Raw genomic sequence first — 24,890 nt, forward strand, 5'->3', positions numbered from 1 at the left:
TATATACCAAAAGAAATCAGACAAATTCGATAGAATATTAGAAGATATGCAATATAGTGATGACGAAATAGAAATAGACTCGATAATAAGTCAAAAAGAATTAATGGAATCCAGTGCATCTAGTTCTAGTCCGTTTCAAAGAACAACTATTGGAGAACAATACACTGTAGATACTAGTACAGGAAATGTACCTAGAAGAAGAGTTTTTAGAACAGCAGGAGAACCTATAGACAATGTTAAACCATTAGGAAAAAGAATGCCTATAGAAGAACCCATTATTCTTCAAGAAGGAGGCAATAAAGGTAAAATATTAAATATAGCAGCACATGATCCACAAAGATGGAATTCAGTAATAGATCTTTGGAAGGGAATAGTAGTAGCAGACTATATAAAAACATATAGTGATACAGACGCAGAAACAATGTATAAATATTTAGAAACCTTTTTAAGAGAATCAGCCAAAGCTTTATGGGAAGCCTATAAGGAAAATTTTCCAATGGAATTTCAACACTTAGTATCTATGGGAGCAAATCCATATAACTTTACTAATAAAATACATACTTTAATTACAGGGGAAGACCCAAATAGTGAATTATTGGTACTACAAAGAAATGCGGTAATAAAATTAGAACAACTAAGTATAAGTAGTTGGTTTCATATTAAGAAATTTTTAAACGATTATTTTTACTACTGCACTATTAGTGGAAATGCGTTTGACCAAGAATTAGGTAAAAAATTATTTAATAAGCTACCAGGAGCCTTAGGAAGAGAAATAGAAGATAGATGGAATAAGAGAGACGGAGTAGTACAAAATCCTAATCTAAAATGGTCTATAGGACATAGAATAAACATATAATGGATATACTACAAGAAAAATGTACTCATATACAGATACAAAAACAGCTAAAACAAAATGAAATGAACTTTTGTAAAAGCGTGGTTTACACTACACAAAGCTACGATAAGGACAATTACAAAAAGAAAAGGCATAAAAAATATAAAACACATTATAATAGAAATTATCCTCAATATAATAGAAAGAAATATTATCTTAGAAAATCAGCAGCCAGAAAACCTTATTTAGACAGAAATAGGCATGTAAGAAAATATCGAACAGAAAGGAATTATAAAAATAAACTAGAATGCTTTACTTGTGGAAGTGTAGAACACTTAGCAAATACATGTCCAAAAAGAATAAATAATAAGACAAGAAATTCTCAGTTAATTGAAGATTTTCAAGAAACGTTAATAAATGTAGACGAATATATGTCAGACACAGAGATTATATATTCTATAGTAAGTGTAGACACTGAAGAAAAAATCAAAACAGACTCGTCAGACTCAGAAGCAGAAGAATTAATAAATGAAATTGGATTAGAAAATCTAGAATTAGAAGCAATAGATAATTTGACAAATATAGCGGAAGACTGTAACCATGAGTTCGAACGAAATAAGGGATTGGATAGTAATGCATGTTTCTTTTGTAAATGGTATCCTAGTAGAGACAAAAGAGCTAAATGTAAAAATTGCTATATAGAAGGATGTACAATGTGTATAGAAAAAAGAATTTAAGACAAAAATAAATAGAGAAGAAACTCATAAGAAAATTGAAGACCCTACTATTAATCTAAGAATAATAACATTAGAAACAAGAATAAATGAATTAGAAACGAGATTATGTAGCCTAGAAAAAGGAAAACAAAAACAAGTAGATAGTGAAGACGAAGAAATAAGATTATCAAATATACAACCAATAATGAAACCATTAAGAATAATACCAGAAGATTCTCAAGCAGAATTAATGAGTATAGAAGATCATGAAGCATTAGTATGTAATGAAGATAAAAAATTAGGAACAATAAAAATACTTGTCAGGATTAAAATAGATGATTATGAGATAGAAACATTAGCATTAGTAGATTCAGGGTGCACAAAGTGCATAATAAATAAAAGAATAGTTCCACCTAATTTAATAAAAATTCTAGAAAAACCAGTTGCAACCATGCAAATGGATGGAACACATAACATATATAGACATTATGTTCATAAGGCCTACATTAGCTTTATAAATACATGTTCAGAATTTTACAAACCAAGCTATAAAATGGATAAGATATGGGTAAGAGACCTTAATATAAATGTAGACTTTGTCATAGGATTGGACTTTATGTTACATAATAATGGCAGTTGTATGATTACAAGAGATGGAGTAATTTTCTTAAAAAATATTACTCATACACCAGTACAAGTTCTTAGGACTGAAACTAGGATCCGTCATAAAAAGATACCTACTACAGACCTGCAAAAGAAAAAGGATAGTTGTTGTAAAGAATGTCAAGAAAATAATACATGTTGTAAAGACAAGCAAGAAATAAAAAATTTAACTCTACAAGAAGAAGAAGAAATTCTAGGAGAAGAGGATTCATTAGAAAAAGATTATACTTTAATAGACATAGAAACAGAGTTATATAATTTCAAAACGGGAATAGAAAGAATAGGAATAATAAAAAATAAAAAAGACCTAGATAATATAATAAAAATACTAGATGAAATAGAAATTATAGGAGAAAAACCATTAAAACATTGGAAAACTAATAGGATTGTATGTAAATTAGATATAATAAATCCAGACTATATAATTAAAACAGCTTCGATTGAAGCAACAAATCAAGATGTAGAAGATTTTAAAGTACAAATAAAAGAACTATTGGATTTAGGAGTAATACGGAGATCTACTTCTAAACATAGATCTGCAACATTTATGGTAAGAAATCATAGCGAAATAGTAAGAGGAAAAGCAAGAATGGTAATAAACTATAAAAGACTTAATGATAATACTAGAACAGATGGATATAAGTTACCAGACAAAACAGAATTAATAAATAGAATACAAGGAAAGAAAATATTTAGCAAGTTTGATTGTAAATCAGGATATTGGCAGGTACGAATGCATGAAGACAGTATAGAATGGACTGCATTCACCTGTCCTGAAGGACATTTCGAATGGTTAGTAATGCCATTTGGATTAAAGACAGCTCCACCAATTTTTCAAAGAAAAATGGATAGTATATTTGGAGAATACAAAAGGTTTGTATTAGTATATGTAGATGATATACTAGTATTTAGTAAAAATATTAAAGAACATTTAGGACACCTACAAACAGTATTTAGACTATTTGTAGAAAATGGAATAATAATTAGTAAGAAAAAAATGCAATTATGTAAAAATTATATAAATTTTTTAGGCGTAATACTAGGAGAAGGAAAAATAAAGCTACAACCTCATATAGCCAAGAAAGCTTTAGAAATGCCAGATAAGCTAGACAATGTAAAAGAATTATAATTTTTTTTACGAATAGTCAATTATGCTAGAAATTTTATAAAAGATTTAGGAAAGATAGCAGGCCCATTGTATTCAAATACTGGATCTAATGGTCAAAAACACTTAATACTGAAGACATTAAATTGGTACAAAAAATAAAAGAAAAAATAAAGAACATTCCCGATTTAAATATGCCTCTAGAAACAGACTACTTAATTATAGAAACAGACGGTAGTTTCGAAGGATGGGGAGCAGTACTAAAAGCAAAACCTAATAAATATAGTAATAAAAATGAAGAAAAGATATGTGCTTATCAAAGTGGTAAGTATAAAGAAAAAGGAAATATGAGTAGTATAGATGCGGAAATTCTAGCTGTAATATATGGATTAAATAGCTTTAGACTATATATCCTAAATAAACCAGAAATACTAGTTAGAACAGACTGCGAAGCTATAGTTAAATTCTATCAAAAAATTAATGATAAAAGTAGCAGTAGACGAAGATGGTTAAACTTTATGGATACTATTTCTATTTATAATTTACAATTTGAACATATAAAAGGAAAAGATAATAATTTAGCAGACCAATTAAGTAGACTAAAGATTACTGCTAGCTAATTTTTTATTTGAACAGCATGAGACCTTCCAGTTCTCAGACAGCAGACAAGGGGAAAGGCATAGCCTCAACCCAAGATACATACAGACAGACAGTATTAGGTAACTTTCATTTTAGACCTACATCTTTATTAGAAAGAAATACTATGGAAAGAATAGAATTCGGAGCCAATAACTTAGTAGCTTTCCAGCCATCAAACTAGACTTTTAAAGTATTACCAGAATACGTAATAGACAGACAACAAAGATTCTTAGTGGATAATTTATGGATTTCGCATAATAGAAAAGACGCTAAACATTTTGTAGCCACTATAAATTCTCTTTGTCAGTATTTTACAGACCGAAATTTAGACAAAAAATTTAGATTTTATGTTGTAGTTCACGGTAAAACTAATGGTATTTTTCAAACATGGATAGAAGTTGTAGACTCTATCAAAGACATAAGAAAACCTCTTTTTAAAGGATTTAATAATTTCACTGAAGCATTAGACTATGCTAGAGGAGTATTGGGTCCAAACTACTATATTTCTCCAGCTCTCAGACAAAACCCAGAAAAAATCCCTCAGTACAATGTACAAAAAGATACAGACAAAATAATTTTTTGTGATCACTGCTCTACTATGACTGACGTGGTCAAAAGGTTAAACCAGCAGAAAGAGACATTGGTTCAAGAAAAAATGAAACTCTTGGAGCAAGTGAAGACATTAGAACAAAGACTACAAGCGCTTAAGTTCGAATTGATGCAATCTCAGAGTTCTCCATCTCAGACTAAAATGGATGAGACGGGTGTGCATTCCCCAATGAATGCAAATAGATCCACTGTATCGGATAAAGATACAGCTAGTCCGGTTCAAACGGTAGCCGGTAAAGACTCATCAAATCCTTTGATGGCTGTCACTTTGCCAAAAAGTGAAGATGAGGGATGTTCATCTCTCCAGACAAGAAGAAGACTACCAAAGACATTGACGCAAGGAGCTATTTCTACCAAGAAAAGCATACTTGCAAAAAAGAAAAAAAATGACAACATAGAAAATATAGTTAAAGAGACTTTGGAAAGATTTTTCCAAACAAAAGCAGAACAAGACAAGCATATAATCAAGAACCCTAGTCCAGAACTATCTCCAAGTCCAAGGATGTCTCCAGTCCATAGTTCAGAAGAAGGAGATATGATGAATTTCCAGAATAGTGTATTTCAAGATTCACAAGACCCAAACGACTACGATTCGGGAATGAGTTTTGATTCTATTGCACTACATAATTTAGACACTTAAAAAAAATTATATATATGTATGTAATCAGACAGACGTAGTGGAGGAAATAGTCATGATGAGACAAAAGACTGAAAGATTCATTGAAAAAATCAACGGCTAGCAGACATTTGCAGAAAAAGAAGGCTTTATTAAAAGCAACTTTAATAAAACAACCACAGTAAATAGACAGATCAGCCACAGTAAACAGACAGATCAGCTAAAAGACGAGTAATGAAGTTTTTTTTACAGTAAACAGACAGATCAGCTAAAAGACAAGTAAATGAAGTTTCTTTTGAAAAAGTTCAAGTGACGATGGGGCCCAAAGAGCACCCGGCTGAACTCAAGAGATTCTTTAAGAATTTTGAAATCCGAAGTTGAAGTCCGCCAGACACCTATAAATAGCAGCATTTGTGAAGAAGCAAAGACATCACCAAGAAGAGCATCAACCACCTCTCTCTCTCTAAAACTTCCATATTCCCCTTCTCTTTCATCAAATGCTTCAATCCCTTGCCCAGTCCAAAACCTGTGTAATATTGTCACGCCCCGAACCTGGGCCTGGACGTAACACGGCACCCGGTGCCTGACTGCATGTGACCGAGCGAACCAACTGGCTGGCTGAATCAACATGTGATATCAAAAACATAACTGAATGTGGAAACAACTAAACACATGCTGATATACTAAAGGTCTGACTGAAATCATAATGCGGAAATACTTAGACAATCTGAAATATCTGAACGTAGCCAACATGGCTTAAACCAAAACAACTGAACAACTGCCAACAAGGCAAACATAATAAATATCTGACTTTCTGAACTGTGTCTATGAAGCCTCTAAGAGTACTGAATAATAGAGCTGTCTATAAACTGAAATAACTGGATAGCTGACAATGCCCCGAAGGAATTTGGGGCTCACCAGTAGCTGATACGTGCACTCCTAAATAGCTGAGTCATCAACCTGTATATCGTTGCCTGCATCGCGAGATGCAGGCCCCAAGCAATAAAAAGGGACATCAGCACATTTGAATTGTACTGGTATGTAAAGCAACTGAAGCAATAAAATACTGGAACTGAAACTGAAACTGAACTAAACAGGAAAGCAAGAAGCTGAAGTACTCCCTGTTCTGGATGAAGAATCACCTGTAAAACTGTAAATATAACTGTGGCCTAGGGCCCAAATAATGTGCACAAAAACTGTGGCCTCAGGCCCAAGCAATACGTATGCATAAACTGTGGCCTAGGGCCCAAAAATACAGATACAGGTGTTCAACATTAACAATTTACAAAACTGAGACTGGCTATAGCTGATAGCATGATAACTGTTTCTGATTATGGGACTCTTGCAAATAACTGGTTATACACTGACTGAGACTCATGTGATAATAATGCATAAGTCCATAAAGATTACGTGCTGAGTTCATGATGTTCAAAGTGACAACCATGAACGAATTCTGTAACTGCAACTCTAGAAGATAACAGTTCTATATCATATCATGAAACTAGGGCTAACTATATTCTGAGTCAAATTGCTGACAAGTATGAAGAATGAGGCGTAGGGAGAATCATGAACATTCCCTAACGTAGATAGTTAGCCTCACATACCTTAATTCCAGCCTTTGAGCGTAATACAATGTTCGTCACCCCTTTCAACTTTGATCTATATCAATACAAGCCAAAGGGATTCTATATTAGCAATAATATTCATGCTTTGGTCATCTAAGCATTTTATCAAACTCTTAGTGGGCATAAAGCTCCACAATCTCCATTAATGGTGTTTCTTCACCCAATTCCCAGTCTATTACTTCTAGGTGATTTTACAATCTCAATTAGATGTAATTAACATCATTCTCCATCACCCATATCATTATAACAATCTTAAGTCAACAATTCAAAACCCTACTATAGTTCGTGTAATTCTCTTTACTAAACCCATTTACTATTCTCCCAAGAACTCATCAATTCACTATTATGAATGATTAGAGTCTAGAAACATTACCTTTTTGACGTTCAATCCTCTTGAATTCAAGTTCTAGGGTTTCCACGCCCAACAATAATGTTCCACTCACAAATCTATTGATTAGAAGGGTTTACTCAAGTTAGAAAGAGATTAGGGACTTGAATTCAACCTAGAATCATGATAACACTTACCTTGTATGGTTCTTGAGGCTTGGTACTTGTTCTTATTGACTTTAGGGTAATTTTTCGTGAATGGGGTGCTGGGGAAATAAACCCCAAACATTAGATATAACTAAAAACGCGTAACCCGACTTTTTGACCCGAATCTGACCCGATTCGCGATTGGTCCGCGATGCGGGACCATCGCGCAATGGTCTGCAGCTAAATACTCAGACTTGCGCGATCGGACCGCGATGCGGGGACATGGCACGCGCCTCCACGCGCTTGAAAGAGCTACGGGTGTCGGTTCTGCACAGCGTTCGGTAAAATGGACATAACTTCTTGTACAGAGCTCTGTTTGGGCTCCATAATATACCGTTGGAAATCTATTTCAAAGGGATACAACTTTCATGTTTTAAGTTTCCACAAATTCCCAACGGAGTTTCACCAAATTGGACTAGAAGACAGACGTATCGAAAATTTAGCCGATTCTATCGAATTTTAAGTGCCTTACTATTAGCCATATTGAGACGATCATATCTCCTTGCTCCGATCTCTGATTATCTTGGTCCTTATATCGTTAGAAAGGTATTTCTACATACTACAACTTTCATTAAGGGTACTTTCCCGAATTCCCAACTAATCAAGGAGTTATCTCTGCCCGAAGTAGGCCTATCAACCATTTTCGCAAAACGTTCAAATCTTCAGTTTTTCCACTAAAACTCTAATGATATGAGTCTAAACTTAGTTCCAAGATACGGGGTGTTACAAATATAAACCCCTATTGTAAATTAGTACTAAGTTTGTAATAACTACCCCCTAGTGTGAAGTAGTTTTTGGGGTTCCCCGAAAGGGAAACCTCTCTCCTTTTTCAAACCATGTAAGTTTATTTACTATGTTTTCTGTACTAATCTCCCTATTATGTAAATTATTTTGTGATTATTATGTTTAAGTAATTATTTCCTTATCATCATGAATCTGTTATTCTTAGTATATGGTTATTCTCTTAACTTCTTAAAAACTTCGATGGATTAACCTGTAAATTCCTAGGTTTTAAAGAGACCGTTTTAATGTCCAAATAATAAAGGACGATGTTGGCCGTGGTTACCGGGGTGTGGTTAAAGAAGACTGTTATTAAGCACAAACGTTAAGAGAAAGAGATGAACGGCATAACAAGATTCGTGACAATATTAAAAAAAAAAAAAACTACTGTTCATTACTGTTCACTTTTACTGTTCATAGTACTGTTCATAAAAACTAATTGGGAGATAGACAGAAAATTAATAAATATAACTACATGATAAGAAGAGAAATATAGGAGTGAGGAAGTACCGAGTAGGATTGTTAAAAATTTATTTGAAAACAACATTAATTTCCTGCTTTGTCCCTTGAACTTTTTGAAAGAACTTATTGAAAAATTTGGTACCCCCCTATATATATATATATATTATGTTCAAAACACGATTAATATAACATTGTAGTTTATGCTCCGTATCTAAAACTTTATTATATTAATGTTTGCTACGAATACAAAATCGGCAAATTTATTAATATTTTTTAAAAAAGAAGACTTGTTTAAAAGGAAACTATTTTCCTCTCTTTGAGATAAAACAATAGCAGTATTTAAGCATCAGTTGATATTTTCAATTTTAATTCGATTAATTTAAAGGTGTAAAATGCTTATTATTTTTTATCAAATTTTGATTTGGATAATTATAATTCAAATTATTAAATTAATTTTACATGTTTAAAACGAAACAAAGTAGAAATTGATTTTCTATTTAAACGAAGAAATACTATTTTTTAATTTTTGGTAAATATTCTCCGTTTAGCTCATTTTACTTGTCATGTTATCTTTTGGATGGTTTTTTAAGAAAACGTCGATTAGAATTATAATTTGACTAATTTACCTTATTCATTATTTGATCTCCATTTGATATTTTATTTTTACAACATTAATCTCTTTTCACATTTATTAGAATAAAAATAAAAATAAAAAAGTAATTAAATTCTATCTTATTTTAAAATATAAATATTTTAAGTATATTTATTTTAGTAAACATAACAAATAAATGACATAGCGGAATAACAAATATAACAGTTTAATATTTACATTAGATCTCAGGCTAATATAAAAAAAGAAACAAAATTGTATGGTTTGACTACTTAACCTTTTGAAGAAAAGAAATTTCATTTGCTCCCACTAATGGATTGATACGCACGCGGCAATGAATCGATCATTATTGACTTAATGAGATACATTGGAAATTACATGAATATTGTTTGATTTTTTAATATGGGGTGCACTTTTCTTTTTGGACATTATTAATTTGCACTATTTTTATGTATGTATATATATATATATATATATATATATATATATATATATATATATATATATATATATAGACACTATGTTCAAAACACGATTAATATAACATTGTAGTTTGTACTCCGTATCTAAAACTTTATTATATTAGTGTTTACTATGAATACAAAGTTTGCACTTTTTTTTTGACATTATTTTTTTTAATATGGGGTTCACTTTTTTGTTTTTTTATATTGCTTGATTTTGTTAATATGGGGTCCACTTTTTTTTACCGTGAGTTTGGAGATGGTGGGTTCCACTTTTTTTTATTTTATATTGCTTGATGTTGTTTAGTATGGGGTCCACCCTTTATGGGGTGCACTTTTTTTTTTTGGACATTATTAGTTTGCACTATTTTTATGCATATATTAGTACTATATAGAAGCATGGGTTTGCACTATTTTTATGCATATATATATATATATATATACTATGTTCAAAACACGATTAATATAACCTTGTAGTTTGTGCTCCGTATCTAAAACTTTATTATATTAGTGTTTGCTACGAATACAAAGTCTGTATATTTTTTTTAGATTGTTTTTTTTTTAATATGAGATTCACTTTTTTTTGTATATATATTACTTGATTTTGTCAATGTGGGATACTATATTCAAAACACGATTAATATAACATTATAGTTTGTGCTCCGTATCTAAAACTTTATTATATTAGTGTTTGCGACGAATACAAAATATGCACTTTTTTTTTTGACACTCTTTGTTTTTTTAATATGGAATTCACTTTTTTTTATATTGCTTGATTTTGTTAATATGGGTCCACTTTTTTTTTTTCCGTGAGTTTGGAGATGGTGGGTTTCACTTTTTTTATTTTTTTTTTTGTTTAACTCATTTTACTTGTCATGTTTTCTTTTGCACGATTTTTTAAGGAAACATCAATTAGAATTATAATTTCACTAATTTACCTTATTAATTATTTGATCTCCATTTAATATTATTTTTTCTTTTATGACATTAATCTCTTTTCACATTTATTAGAGTAAGGAAAAAATGAAAAAGTAATTAAATTCTATCTTATTTTAATATATAAGTATTTGCACGGTTTTTTAAGGAAACGTTAATTAGAATTATAATTTCACTAATTTACCTTATTAATTATTTGATCTCCATTTAATATTATTTTTTCTTTTATGACATTAATCCCTTTTCACATTTATTAGAGTAAGGAAAAAATGAAAAAGTAATTAAATTCTATCTTATTTTAATATATAAGTATTTTAAGTATGTTGCCGTACAATAATTTCATTTGCTCCCACTAATGGATTGATACGCATGTGACAATGAATCCATCATTATTGATTTAATGAGATACTTTGAAAATTACATAAATATTGTTTGATTTTTTAATATGGGATGCATTTTTTTTTATATTGCTTAATTTTGTCAATATGGAGTCTACTTTTTTTTTTTCCCGTGAGTTTGGAGATGGTGAGTTCCACTTTTTTTTTTTAATATTGGTTGGTGTTTAGTTGGAGCCCATACTTTTTTTTTAATATTGGTTAATGTTTAGTTAGGGTCCACACCTTTTTGTTTTTTGGTGGAAAACGGACGACGAAGCATGGGGTGCAAACCCATGCTTCTATATAGTACTAATATATATATTCCATTGGTGATTAATGGAAAATGTTAGTTACCAAAAAAGATGTTAAAATAAATAATTTTTTTAGAAACTGTTATTAAGCTTTTTGAGAAAAAATGCATTTACAAAATGAATTTGTTTTGAGGTCCCGTTATGAATAGAAAATAAGTTTGCTTTGCATGTATGTTACCGCTCTTAGCCTCTTACTATTAATTATCATTGTGGTTCATCTTAGTTTCCGACTGAATCTGCTTGCCCAAAATCCTAAGCCCGTCATTGTTGGTGACGAGTCAGGAATGCATAAAGCATACATAAAGTAAAATATCTATGGTTAAAGTAGCTTAGGTATAGTTAGCTGTCTGTTAGTCATATTATTTTTGTTTTTTAATTATTTTTTTCTTAATTATACTTTTTCTATCTTGTCCTTGTAAATAATTAAAAATGAGATTAATTATGATTTTGTAAGGAATTTAAGAGATTAAGGTGCAAAGCATTAAAAATATAAGATAAGGTTTAAATCACCAAAAAGCACATATGTTATGGGTGTAAATTATAAGTCACTCCACTTTTTAATGACTTTTTGTCAGTTGTTACTTTGTAAGATAAATGTATTAACTTGAGTCACTTTATTTGAACAAAATAAAGATAAGTGATTTTACTAAATAATTTTGTTATGTTGAGCAACGTTATGAGGAATTAACTCATATTTTAACATTTTATAATAACACAAATACTATTTATATATTTGAAATTACAAGTCAATTATTTTTTATGTATATTTTTAAAATTTTGTGTCAATCCAAAAATTTTATAACACAAGTTGAAACCGAGGGAGTATTTATTTATTGAAGAGATTGAGAAAGGAGAAAATCAATAAACCCCTAGGCCGCCTATCTGTATTGTTTGCTATCCATACGGTGGTACGCATGTTTGTCATCTTTGATTTCATTCATCTTATTATTGATTTAATAATTGACTTGCAATAGGCAATGTAGGCCCTGAAGTATATCTACTCTACTGAAAAAGAATTAAAAGAAGAAAAGTTTTAGGTCATCGCGATAATAATATCATACTTTTTTATTAGCTCAATTTGTCTGCTCAATTTTTAAAAAGTGGGCAAGAGATAAATTTATTAATCTTTTACGAGTATAAAACATTATAAACCCCTTTAGTGGTTATTGTTAAAAATTATATTCGATTAGTTTGAGCTGTACTTTGCCATATATTAAATTATATCCACCTAAAATCCAAATGACTTATTTACTTCTCCACTAATGTTTCCATTAATGGCTGGTTGACCAACCAAAATCATATGGTAGCATCTTTTAAATATGCTTCAATTATGTCATAAGAATGAGATTACTGTTTTACTCTAAATTATCACAAAAGTATTTTAATTCTTAACGAATTTGCACGACGAAGGTAGTTTTAGAATTAGAAAAGGAGAGAAAGCTGGGAGGATATTGTAATAACAGATGTTCATGAGCATCATTACTGGGGATTTTGATTTGCCAGAGTTCTTTCATTTTGCATCCGCAAATTATGATTGAAACTTACGTGCCAATGATATTTATATTAAATTAATAAATATAAATCATGTGTTGTTCATACTCAAACTCATTGCTTGAGTATGATTGGATGATATGTCTTTTTACTTTAATTGGTAAAATAAAATTATTTGAATTAATATAAATACCGAGAATATGAAATATTTACCCTAAACTATTCACCTTTCCTGCTTTTTCCTCCTTTTTTTTTTGTGTGATTTATACCTTACCTTTATTGTTGTTGGCCCGTTGCCAATAGTGTTCCTACAAAGTTATTAAGATGTCATTCTTTGACCCCATATATGATCATTATTATAAGAAAATAAAACATGAGTACCACCTAATAACACTAATAAGCGCATTTAAATATTAGCCATCTCCTTTTTTTTTCATTTTTTTTTCTCTCCTTTCCATCTCTTATTTTGTTGCGGACACAAAACCAAAAAGCTATAAAAATCAGAGTCTAATTAATGCCAGAGATGCAATTACGATCAGGGAGAAGGAAATTCATCTAATAGGGTAATATTCCCATTTTACAACGTTCATACTTCTTTCAGTCAACATAAAGAAACATTAATTAGGATATTATACTGTGAAAAGTACAGAAAGGTATATGCATTAGAGGTGCAAAGAGCAATAAGCCCTCTATATTACAGTCTTTCTTATTTTGCTTAACATGAGGTTGGCAATAACTTGATGCCATAACATGATCATATCAACATAAATTAAACTTGAGTGCCTTTAAAGTAAAACGGTTCGTAAAATGAAAGATGACAACCCTCCAAAAAATAAGTAAATCAAACAAAAGGAATATTTGAGACATGTAAGGACAAGTACAAATGGAGCAAATGGTGAATTTAATAAAATATGAAACGACCAACTACCTCTCATACTGCAGCTTTCTGATTTTCAGGAATAAACAATTTTTTTGAAGAAAATGAATTAAAAAAAGGAACTAGGGTTGAGTTCGTTGACAATACAATCTTCTTATGTTATTGAGGTGATGACAGCCATGGAGATAGTGTTCCATTAATTAATCAATATTTTGTTAGTCAAAAATGCAAAAGTCCTATTTTTGGCAAATGGTGAAGTCGCGCATTCTATCGAATCAGTTGGTATACAAAATAAACAAATGTGTTTTGGATTTTGGTATAAATTTTCTTTTAAGAGTTTTAATAGATTTAAACGAGTTTAGGTGAAGGTAATCTATGTTGGAAAAATATTAGAGATTGTCACGTTAAGAAGAATAAATAAAAGACAAATAAAATATAGTAATAACAATAAAGACAAGACAAAGTTGAAATTGAAAAATCCGGCTCAAGGCACGCTATGAATGGCTTTGTCTTCAGAGTAGATTTTCGTCGCTACCCCGATACAAATAGCAAAATGACGTTCTACTCTCAAAACATAATAAACTACGCAAGAATCTTTTAATGTACAATCTTTTAATGTACACACTCAAATAGAAATTTCGGAGAACTATTTTAATCTCTCGACTTGACTCTCTTAGTAAAAAGGAAAGAGCAAAGGATGCAGAATTTCTTTTTATGCTTAAAATGCTGAACAGATGGGTTTCACATTCAGCCTGTTTGGATGGGCTTAAAAAAAACAGCTTATAAGCTGAAAATATCTTATAAGCTGCTTTAGATAAACTAAGTCAAACGAGACCAATTATTTTTCTGGACTTATTTTAAGCATAAAACAACTTTAAACTGGCCAGCTAAATACTCCGAAAAACTGAAAAGAACTTATAAGTCAATCCAATCCTCATTAATGTATTTTATTGTGAACTCCACTGAAGCAGAGCTAAAAGTCACGTGGCTAGTAGTTCAAATATTTCTGCTCTGTAGTGTGTGTTACTGTAACCCCCCCTGTCCAAAGCTTTTGCTTTCCATTAAAATATGTGCTTCCTTTCCCACTATCTTTACCTCTTCTCAATACCCTTTTCTTGAAAGTTGAAACCCTGGCCTCCCTCAAGTAATCTTTATTTTGGTAAGTTGTTTGTTCTTTCTTTCTTTGTTTATGCATAATAATCTTTGTCTAATTAGGACCCTCCTTAGATTACTATATTCACTTCTTCTGTGTACAATGGTTGTGTTCCAGACACTAGTCTCTGCTTTGATACCCCATTTCCCTTTTCTTGTTTCCTGTTTTTTTGTATCAACTTGGGTTTCTTTTTTATTATTTTCTGTTTTTTTGGGGGTTCAAACCAGATTTTCATTTTTACTGTGGTAAGCTAACTGTTTCTGTTGGATAATCCCAAAAAGGTTGCATCTTTTGAAAAACATTTGCTGCTTCCTTGTTCTGAACAACATCAAGTGGATAATAACTTGTCTTTTTGTGCTGAATCTTGGATATTGATGAACCCTGTGTGTACGTGTTTTGTCAAACGTTGGTTTGGTTTGGTGAAAACATTGAATTTGTAGGGCCATAGTACTTGTGTACTTAAAGTTAGTACCTACAAATATTCACTTCTCTGTATAATAGTCTGTCCTTCCCTTTGTTATTGCATTATGTGACTCTTTCATTAGTCATAAATACTCCCTCTGTCTCAAGTATTCTCGATTTCTAAGAATAGTTGTCTCAAATTATTTGTCGTTTTAGAAGTTTTAGCAAAACTATTTTTTTTCCCATTTCACCCTTAGTAGTTATTGTTCTTGAAGTCTATGAACACCTCAATTATGGGGTGATGTTATGCTTGTTCAAGTACCAATGAAGGGTAAAATAGTTAAAAACCTCTCGTAATTAATATATTTCTTAAGGGCGTGCAAAAGAATCACGACAGATAATTTGAGACGGAGGGAGTACTACTACCCAAATGAATTTATGAATGATCAAGACATGTATCTTCTTTCTCTCATTCTTCAGGTGCTTGATGTTTGACTTGGTATGGAATGGATGCAAATGATAAAGCTGCAAAAGTTAGTGGGGAGATGAGTATGGCAGAGAACAAGAAAAGCCCCAGTGAAGTGGTTGTCATGATCTCTGGAGATGAAAGAGATCCTAAGAGTCCTGTTGGACATTCACCTTTAGGTCCACAAATTCCAAAGACTGTGCAAGTGAGTGATTCTTCACCTGAAATTGCAAGGTGTAGTCCAAGCCCAAGCCCCAGCAATAGCAAACCACCCAAAATCCCAACCACTGAAACTCTCACTCGGCGAAAATCGATCGCACCCTCTGCATTTTCGAAGCCAAAATCAAGATTTGGTGAACAATCTGTACCTATTGACGCCAACATGTTCGACGAACAAACTGAGACATGTGCAAATGTATCTTCTAACCGTGCTTCCCCTACTGCTAAAATGGGTTCCAATAATACATTTAAAGAGACTACAAGAACAGTATCTATATCAGTAACCCCAAGAACACCATTAATGGCATCACCAGGTCCTTTTGGAGGAGTGGATGAAGATGAGGAGATATATAAGAAAGTGAGCTCAAGGAATAAGTTGAAGCATAAGAGAGTTAAAACAAAAGTTCTGATTGAATGGCTGTTGTTTCTTTGTCTTGTAGGACTTTTACTTGCTAGTTTATTGGTTAAGAGGTTGCAAAACTGGAAACTTTGGGATTTGAGGATGTGGAAGTGGATTGTCCTTGTTATGGTGACCTTTAGTGGCATGCTGGTTACTAAGTGGTTTATACATTTTGTGGCCTTGTTGATAGAATTGAACTTTCTATTAAGGAAGAAGGTGTTGTATTTTGTCTTTGGTTTAAAGAAAAGTGTTCAAGTTTGCATTTGGTTTAGCTTGGTTCTTCTCACATGGGTTCTGCTTTTCTCAAATGAGGAACGGTCACATTCTACTGAGAAGGTTACCGATTTTATTACCTGGACTATTGCAGCTTTACTTATCGGTGCATTCTTGTGGCTCTTGAAGACTTTGCTGCTAAAGATATTGGCTTCTTCTTTCCATGTAAACACATTCTTTGACAGGATTCAAGAATCAATCTTTCATCAGTATATTCTACTGACCCTTTCAGGGCTCCCAGTTATGGAATCTGCTCAGATGTTGAGGAAATCAAACAGTTCTGCCAGTCAATTTAGTTTCCGCAAAACAAAGAAGGGAAAAGATGGGAAGGAAAAGAAGGAAAAGGCAGTGATTGATATAAATAAGCTTCATGAGATGAAGAGAGAAAAGGTGTCTGCATGGACCATGAAAATGTTAGTTGATGTAATATCTAACTCGGGACTTTCCACTATCTCTGGCTCGTTTGGTGAAACTGATTATGATGCAGGATGTGAGCAAGCAGATAAGGAGATCAACAATGAGGAGGCAGCAATTGCTGCTGCCTATCACATCTTCAGGAATGTCGCGCCGCCTGGGTCCAAGTAAGAAAACACTGGCATGTTGAAACATCAGTATGATGTTTTAATTTGTAACAATCTGAGTGTAACATTCTTTTATTTAGTGTTATTTCTCTTAATTCACATTGTGTGTGTAGGTACATTGATGAGTATGACCTTCGGAGATTCTTGATTAAAGAAGAGGTGGATATTGTGTTCCCCATGATAGATGTGGCAGAAACTGGACAGATTGACAGGAAAGAATTGACGGAATGGGTGGTATGCTCAGAACTTAATCATTTTCCAGGATTATGCTTGACAAACTGATGTAAAAGAATCTAAATCAGTTATGCTCATATTGTTAGAGGTTGCAATTGCTTTAGGCATGATATAATCTAGATCCATTTTATCTAGTGTTTGATTACCAAAATGATGCAGAATGTTGGGATTTAGAAAATAAAAAATAATAATAACTCTGGACAATTTTTCTGATGATTAGTGAAGCACAATTAGAGCTCTCTCTGTCTATGTAATCTCATCATGCACATGAACTACAGAATATAACAGGAAAGCAGCCATCGAAGTAAATAGAAGCCATCCGCTGATGTGGATTAGATGTCAAAAGTATGAGTCCTTCCTAGTGACTTTGCTAGGTGCATGGTTGATTTTATGAGATAGTCATGGAATGAGTATTTATCATTTTTGGCATATCAATCATTGGTACTTTTTGGCATATCAATGTCTTGCAGGTTAAGGTTTATCAAGGACGCAGAGCTCTATCGCATGCTCTGAATGATACAAAAACCGCTGTGAAGCAACTGAACAAGGTTGTGACATGCATTCTGATTGTCATAATAATCATCATATGGCTCCTCTTGGTGGGAATAGCGACTACTAAAGTGCTTGTCTTTATGTCGTCACAATTTGTGGTAGCTGCTTTTATTTTTGGGAATACTTGCAAGACTATATTTGAAGCTATTATATTTGTTTTTGTGATGCATCCTTTTGATGTTGGTGATCGATGCGTCATTGATGGTGTTCAGGTAATGTCTGCTAATTACATCTTCTTGCTGTTTTGCATTTTCTTTTATTAATTTGCACTTTTATCTTGCAACTTGACAGATGACTGTTGAAGAAATGAATATCTTGACCACAGTGTTCTTGAGGTTTGATAATGAAAAGATATACTACCCAAATTCAGTTCTGGCGGTCAAGCCAATCAGCAATTTCTACAGAAGTCCTGATATGGGTGACAACTTTGAGTTTTCCGTTGATTACAGGACACCTGTGGAAAAGATAGGAGCTTTAAAAGAGAAAATAAAGAAGTAAGTAGAAAATTTTTCTCATCTTTTTTTAGTATTTGTAGTCAATTTTCCTTGGAAAATTATTAGGAGAAAAGAACAGCATTATCCACATCTACAGCAATTTGTAAGATATTTCTTAATACAGCCAAGTGAATCCGAGAATTAAAGCTAGTCTCGCTAGAATCTGAACATTTACTGTTGAACATTCATCTAAAAAACCTAGCTTTCTCAAAATGTTGAATAGTGGTTTAATACGACTAGGGGCTTTTCTGAGCCCCGAGCCTAACCTAGTGCAGTTGGGCCTATGTATGTCCAAGTCTTCCCTTTTGGTCTATCCCTTAAAAGAATCTATGAAGTACGTACTAAAAAGATTCAGTTGATAATTGGATTTCAATTCCTTTTGTCCAACTTAATGTTTGAAGTGATTTTATACATACATTGTACATATTTACTAGTTTGCGCAGAACATATAATGCATAGACTCAATGAAACATGGGAATAGTGATTTCACCGTTGCACCGGGGTGAGGACCTTCAACCTAAGCCAAGACCATATTCTCCATGCACAGGCATAGCCACATGGGTGGAAGGGTGGTCAGTTGAACGCCAAGAAGTTCCCTCATCCTGAGGTGAGGGTGAGATGCCTATTGAAATAAGAAAAGATGGAAAAGGCTATCTACGTCCAATTCAAAGTTTCTTGCATTTTCTGATGTGTATATAGGTCAAATACTTGTTACAACTACGTATCAAATCTTGAACACCCTTGGTCCAAGTTACAAATTTGGCCCAGCAGTGAAGGGTGTTCAAAGGTACTTGAAGCTTGGGGGTTTGAGAGTTGCCTAGAGCACTCATTTTGCACATTGTCCTACATTTTTTTCTTAAAACAAAACCGGCGCTCAGAACTCTCAATATTTCCTTGCCGCAGCTTCCCTTTTTTCTTTTCGATGCCTATTCTATTTATTTCTTTTTTCTTTCCATCTTTTGGACTTTTCTTTACTATCATAGTTCCTCTTTTTCTTCCCGTTTCTTTGGCCATTTTTTCCTTTTTTCTTGGACAGTGACTTTGAAATAACTTGGACACGTTTCTTTTCTTTGAGGCAATTTCTAGGAGTACATTGCTCATCCCTAATTGTAGACATTTATTCATACTCGAAGCTTGTCAAATGGAATGCTGATTTGTTTAATTGGTTGTGGTTGGTTAGCCAATACTGAACCTTTTAAAATGGACACATTTGTTTTTTTTAAGGTAACACATGGACGCATTTCTTTCCTTTGAGGCAATCTCAGTCTGAGAAGCAAATCCTGCCCTTATCTATTCTGAGATTTCCAATGCAAAGGATCTGAATGAAACTAAAGCAGATAGGGAAATTGAGACAACATTAGTGCTTTTTTTCCCTGACGGGTGGTAGTTTGGGGTGAGGGGAGGGGTTCTGCCATAAAGCTTGATGCACGAAATGTAAGCTCCTGCGCGAAATTGGTCGAGAGAGGTAAGAGTGGATTTTATTGATTTGCACATGCAGAGTAGGATTCTTGCTGAGTACTGAAAACCATGAATCTAATATTTGGCTCAGGCTTTATTTTCAAGGGCAGTCAGCTTAAGGTTTAAAGGGCAGTCAGTTGAAGGGGAGCCTTGGCGTAACTGGTAAAGTTGCTGCCATGTGACCAGGAGGTCACGGGTTCGAGCCGTGGAAACAGCCTCTTGCAGAAATGCAAGGTAAGGCTGCGTACAATAGACCCTTGTGGTCCGGCCCTTCCCCGGACCCCGCGCATAGCTGGAGCTTAGTGCACTGGGCTGCCCTTCAGTTTAAGGTTTGAAGTTTGAGAAAACATATTACAGTTTGGACACTAGTTGTTGACTAGTTTTCTTCCCATGGCAAAACTGTAACATGTTCAAAGACGAGGCAAATCCTCAACATGATGGTAGATAAGGATATTTTATGTATAAGTAATTGCCCTATACCTTGTAATAGCATTCATTTTTCAATCAAGTTTTTGATTTTTCACCTTTCTTCTTGTTGAACTATCAGGTACTTAGAGAGAACTCCCCAGTATTGGCATCCTAATCACAGTGTGGTGGTGAAGGAGATTGAGAATATGAACAAGATAAAAATGGCACTCTATTTCAATCATACGATGAACTTTCAGAACTTTGGTGAAAAGACCAAACGGAGAACTGAACTGATCCTAGAAATGAAGAAACTGTTTGATGAGCTGAATATAAAATATGATCTTCTTCCTCAGGAAGTTCATCTTGTCGAACAGAGAGCAGCAAGTGGGACCACTAGATGATTTTATCGTCAAGTTCACAGATACCATCTATTTTGATAGTAAAGTTTAGCTTCCACTTCAATAGGTTTTCATCTACATTTGTTTGACCAATGAACCGTGAAGATGAAGTCTAAACACTTGACTCTGCAATGCTGAAAGATTTGTGTACTGCTCTAAATGATATTTATAAAGTTTCTTCTGCTAATATTTTGTGGAAAGTGAGTAGAGTTTCTTTTTTAAGGGACATAAAGTTTACCTTGTTAATTTTCACAAATTCGGTTCCTGATGTTTGTATGTGGGTAATTCTTGTGTGGTTCGAGTGTTTACGAGCAAAGGAGTTACAAGAAGATTTATTTTTTCACCCCCTATATTAGCTTTTCATGTTTCAAACTCTCTTTGAGATGGATGACAAACGACAAAAGTAAACTGAGCCCTTGGTGGTGAAGTTGTATGAATTATATGAAATGTTAAAACTCCTTTTACTTTGGAAAATGGTAATTTGACTTGGAGGAGTCGAAGTGGAAATTGATTTCAAGGCCTCGTTTAAGGCTTGACTTCAACAAATATGAGGTGCATTTAGTTGTCCTACACTACATGAGCCTAGGCTATTAATCATTCCATGGTGTGATACCTTTTGTCCATCCTGATGCAGTGCCCTTTACCATAATCCCAAATCATTAATATATTGAGCTTTTCTTCTTCCCAGTTAGAAAGTTATCGGTGCTGATGCGATAGTTCTCTCGGTTTGACCATATTCTTCACGACATATAGGATGTGAAAAAGAAATTCATAGTCTTGTAGACTTTGTTATGACCGCCCTCATTGGTTGCTGACATATTCCTTTATCAAGAAGTGTATTCATGGCTCCTTGAATTTGTTTATCCAAACACATGACTAATTCTCCTAGCGTGCATCTACTCTCTTTTTTTTTTTTTTTTTTTTTAATGATTTCCTACTCGGTGTCCAGTAGCTGCATTGAAGTCTGATTATATCCTGATTTGCGCCATGTAGAGCCCTAGAGCGTTCCCCATCAAGGATTTTTTCATATCCAGGGCTCGAACCCGAGATCTCTGGTTAAATAAATTGGTAAAATCATTTTTGTTAATGAAAGACCTAACAAAAGTGTTGGGACTTTAAAAACAAGAAAATAAGGTCCTCTTGCTAGTTCGATGTTCAAGCTTTAGACTACTTAATCAAAAATTTATAATGAATCACTTTTATAATTTTGGTCACAATGGGTCTTCGTTTTTGTCATCCAAATTTCAAAAACAGTTTTTATTCTATTTCCTAAATTCTATTCCTAATTCTTATGTTATATGAAATGACGACAGTTCAATATAAGTACTACCACTTAATCATACTCCTAACTCTTATTAAAATAAGGAATTTTGTTTTAATTATGAAACTCTTTCTCACTATTTAGGTGTATGGGAGGAAATTTATATCGTGTAACACGTATGATGAGTAAATTATTCCTATTGCCTTTTCATTTGTTTGTTGTTGCAAAGTATTTGTTCACTTTAATATTCACTTTCCAATTTCTATTGCTGCTTCTGTTCCAATTACAAAGTTATCTCTTTTCATTTCATACTATAATTGGTTAGATTACATTATCAGTGTAATAGTTTTCTCATTGTAGACAATCACTATATATAATTAAATCCAACTATGGTAATGGGCATAAATTGCCAATGGACAATTATTTTTAGGAGTAACTCATCTAAATGATGCCTACATTTTCCTTCCTGTGAAGCTGTTAATTTTTCCGTTTTCTTGGTTGAAATCCAAATTGTTTTTCTTTTTTAATTTGAATACCTTAATATTTCGTTACAGTATTGTACCATCGTGTCGTACTCTTGGTTCTTCAACGAAATTCCTTTTATTTATATATTCCATATCAGAATCATCAATCTTACTGGATAACATTATCCCTCATAAGATGGCTTAGGAGTTGCCACGTAGGACATCATCAGATTGCCACGTAAGCAGAAAATCTCCAGTCTCCACCCCTCATGTCTTTTACTCAACTCTATGCAAAAACCATTTCTTTTCTCCTCTTTGTTCCATTATTATCTCTGAGAACAAATCTTGAAGAAAGAAAGATCAGAGAAAAAAAATGGCCTCATCAGTTTGCATGGCTATGCCAATGACAACAGCAAGCCAAAAGAAGGTTAAAAATCCACCAACATCAGATGCGTTCTTAAGCCATTAAAGAAAGCATCCTTGAAGAATAACATGGTGACAAAATCATCAAAGGTTGAAATATCAGCTTCATTGAAGGAGAAGGCAATTAGTGGGCTAACGGCAGCAACTTTGACAGCTTCAATAGTGATGCCAGATGTGGCAATGGCTGCTGATGAAGTGTCGCCTTCTTTGAAGAACTTCTTGCTGAGCATAGTGGCAGGTGGTGTTGTGCTTACTGCCATTCTTGGAGCTGTTGTTGGTGTTTCCAACTTTGATCCTGTTAGGAGAAGTTAATTAAGCCCTGGCTTAATTAATACCATCGTTATCATAAAATCTGTTAAGTTTCTTTGTTAACCCTCATCCCTCTCTCTCTCTCTCTCTCTCTCTCTCTCCACCATTCTAGTTTGTACTATGTGCTAGTACTCTTTTTCCAATGGACTAAAGCATTTTGAATTCAAGAAATTATGACTTCAAATTTTGTTCATATTACTACGTTGCTAGTTCAACAATAAGTGCAACCAATTTTGAGGTATTTTGTAGTTCTTCATTTCCAATTTGTGATCCTTCTATGTTCTGATGAATAGATTTTATATGCTCACAGTGTAAATACTCGTGTAATATTTTATACAAAAATGAGAGTAGTAACCTAAATGATAAGGCTGGTTACACCCTTAGTTATAATGGATTCGTTGGTGTGAAGAGGGATATGATAGTAATGTCATTTGCCAAATCTGGAATTAATTGGTCTAATCATATTTCATATCGATTTTAAGCTATAGACACCTAATATTTACTCCATCAGGTCACATTTAGGTCTTGCAAAATGGAGTACTCACAAGTGCTTGTATATACATTAATTCTAGAAGATATAGAATGAAGAGATTTTGAGAAGTGGTGTGTGTGTCTGAAAGTCGGAACATGAGGCACACAACAACCTCATCACGGCTACCTAGATTGCCCAAAAACTGCTTGTGAAATCATAATGAACTTCTGGATATTTAAGTTTGCACGTGTAAGTAGCCCAATATATATTTGTTCTTCTAGTGTTAATTAATAAAGTTAAGGAGAGTGTTGGAGACAATCACAAACCAGAGTAACATTCGATCTTATTTCTGGATTGAGCAGAAAAAGGATACATGACGTAATTCCTTCTCTTCCCCTAATATCTCTATGATGGATAAATTCCCATAATAAAGGGACAATTCTATTGTGGTTTGTGATTAGATGTAATTGTAACATTTTCCCCAGACTAAATCTTTCTCTTAATAGACCTTTCTCTTGTTTCTCAATTTTCGGAGAATATAGTGTTGTATTATTGTAAATTCTCTCCAAACATTTCCTGAGAGTAGACCAGTTTGGGAGTGGCTGTACTACCTCTACATAAAATGCATAGAAGCTGGTAGATTGATTCAGCATGATGATTATGCATTTTGTTACCGGAATTAAGTGTACAGTAAAGTTTTACTCTTGCAGCAAGACTATTCCATAATCGCCGAAAAGTTCCATAAAAATACAGCTCACCAAACTTGTTTGTCGATTCTCAATCTCAATTAGTCTTTAATTTGCAGCAAGCAAGTCTGTAGAGAATCAAGCAAGATGTCTATTATTCTATATTAGCATACTATCCCCAGTATTGGATGCCATTAAGTAACAAATTTCTTGGTTAGAAAAGGGGATTCAATATGAGTATTGTCATTCGCTTCTTTCTCCACAACACTGCTCACTGCTCTAAGATTTTCTTCACAATATACTTGCTAAGAACTAGTATTTTGATTGCATGTGTTGAGTCACTATTCTGTTTTCTATCAAGACCTTTCTCACAATTAAGTTAGACAGAGACCATATAATAAGACTATTGATCATATTCCCTTAGCCTAATCTTGACATTTTGTCAAGAAAGCCCCAAGACTCTTGTTTATTTTCTGTCATGACGCTAGTTATTCTCTAAACCTCTTTTTGTAGTAAGATCGTTTTTTCCCTCTTTCCGGAATGTATCTTTGCATCATATGCTAACAGGGAATCTAGCAGGACATTTTTCA

General features: G+C 33.2%; 1 protein-coding gene and 1 pseudogene across 1 annotated transcript; both read left to right on the top strand.

The window, feature by feature from the left end:
* Positions 1 to 14,620: 14,620 nt before the first annotated feature.
* Positions 14,621 to 20,917, top strand: LOC132635966 (mechanosensitive ion channel protein 10-like). The gene is made up of 6 exons (XM_060352585.1): positions 14,621 to 14,806; positions 15,683 to 17,141; positions 17,255 to 17,375; positions 17,846 to 18,139; positions 18,219 to 18,421; positions 20,427 to 20,917. Exons 2-6 carry the CDS (start codon positions 15,709 to 15,711, stop codon positions 20,686 to 20,688), a joined length of 2,313 nt encoding a protein of 770 aa, XP_060208568.1. The 5' UTR covers positions 14,621 to 14,806; positions 15,683 to 15,708; the 3' UTR covers positions 20,689 to 20,917.
* A 1,792-nt stretch (positions 20,918 to 22,709) lies between these two features.
* Positions 22,710 to 23,335, top strand: LOC132638408 (uncharacterized; annotated as a pseudogene).
* The last annotated feature ends 1,555 nt before the right edge of the window (positions 23,336 to 24,890 follow it).

This window comes from Lycium barbarum, chromosome 4 (assembly GCF_019175385.1).
Source record: "Lycium barbarum isolate Lr01 chromosome 4, ASM1917538v2, whole genome shotgun sequence".
Taxonomy (NCBI): domain Eukaryota; kingdom Viridiplantae; phylum Streptophyta; class Magnoliopsida; order Solanales; family Solanaceae; genus Lycium; species Lycium barbarum.

Bases quoted from the DNA above. Each gene is read 5' to 3' on its own strand.
- LOC132635966 (XM_060352585.1), top strand. From the start codon at position 15,709: ATGGATGCAAATGATAAAGCTGCAAAAGTTAGTGGGGAGATGAGTATG. The intron at 17,142-17,254 runs GTAAGAAAACAC...TTGTGTGTGTAG, and splicing joins GTCGCGCCGCCTGGGTCCAA to GTACATTGATGAGTATGACC. The intron at 18,422-20,426 runs GTAAGTAGAAAA...TTGAACTATCAG, and splicing joins TTAAAAGAGAAAATAAAGAA to GTACTTAGAGAGAACTCCCC.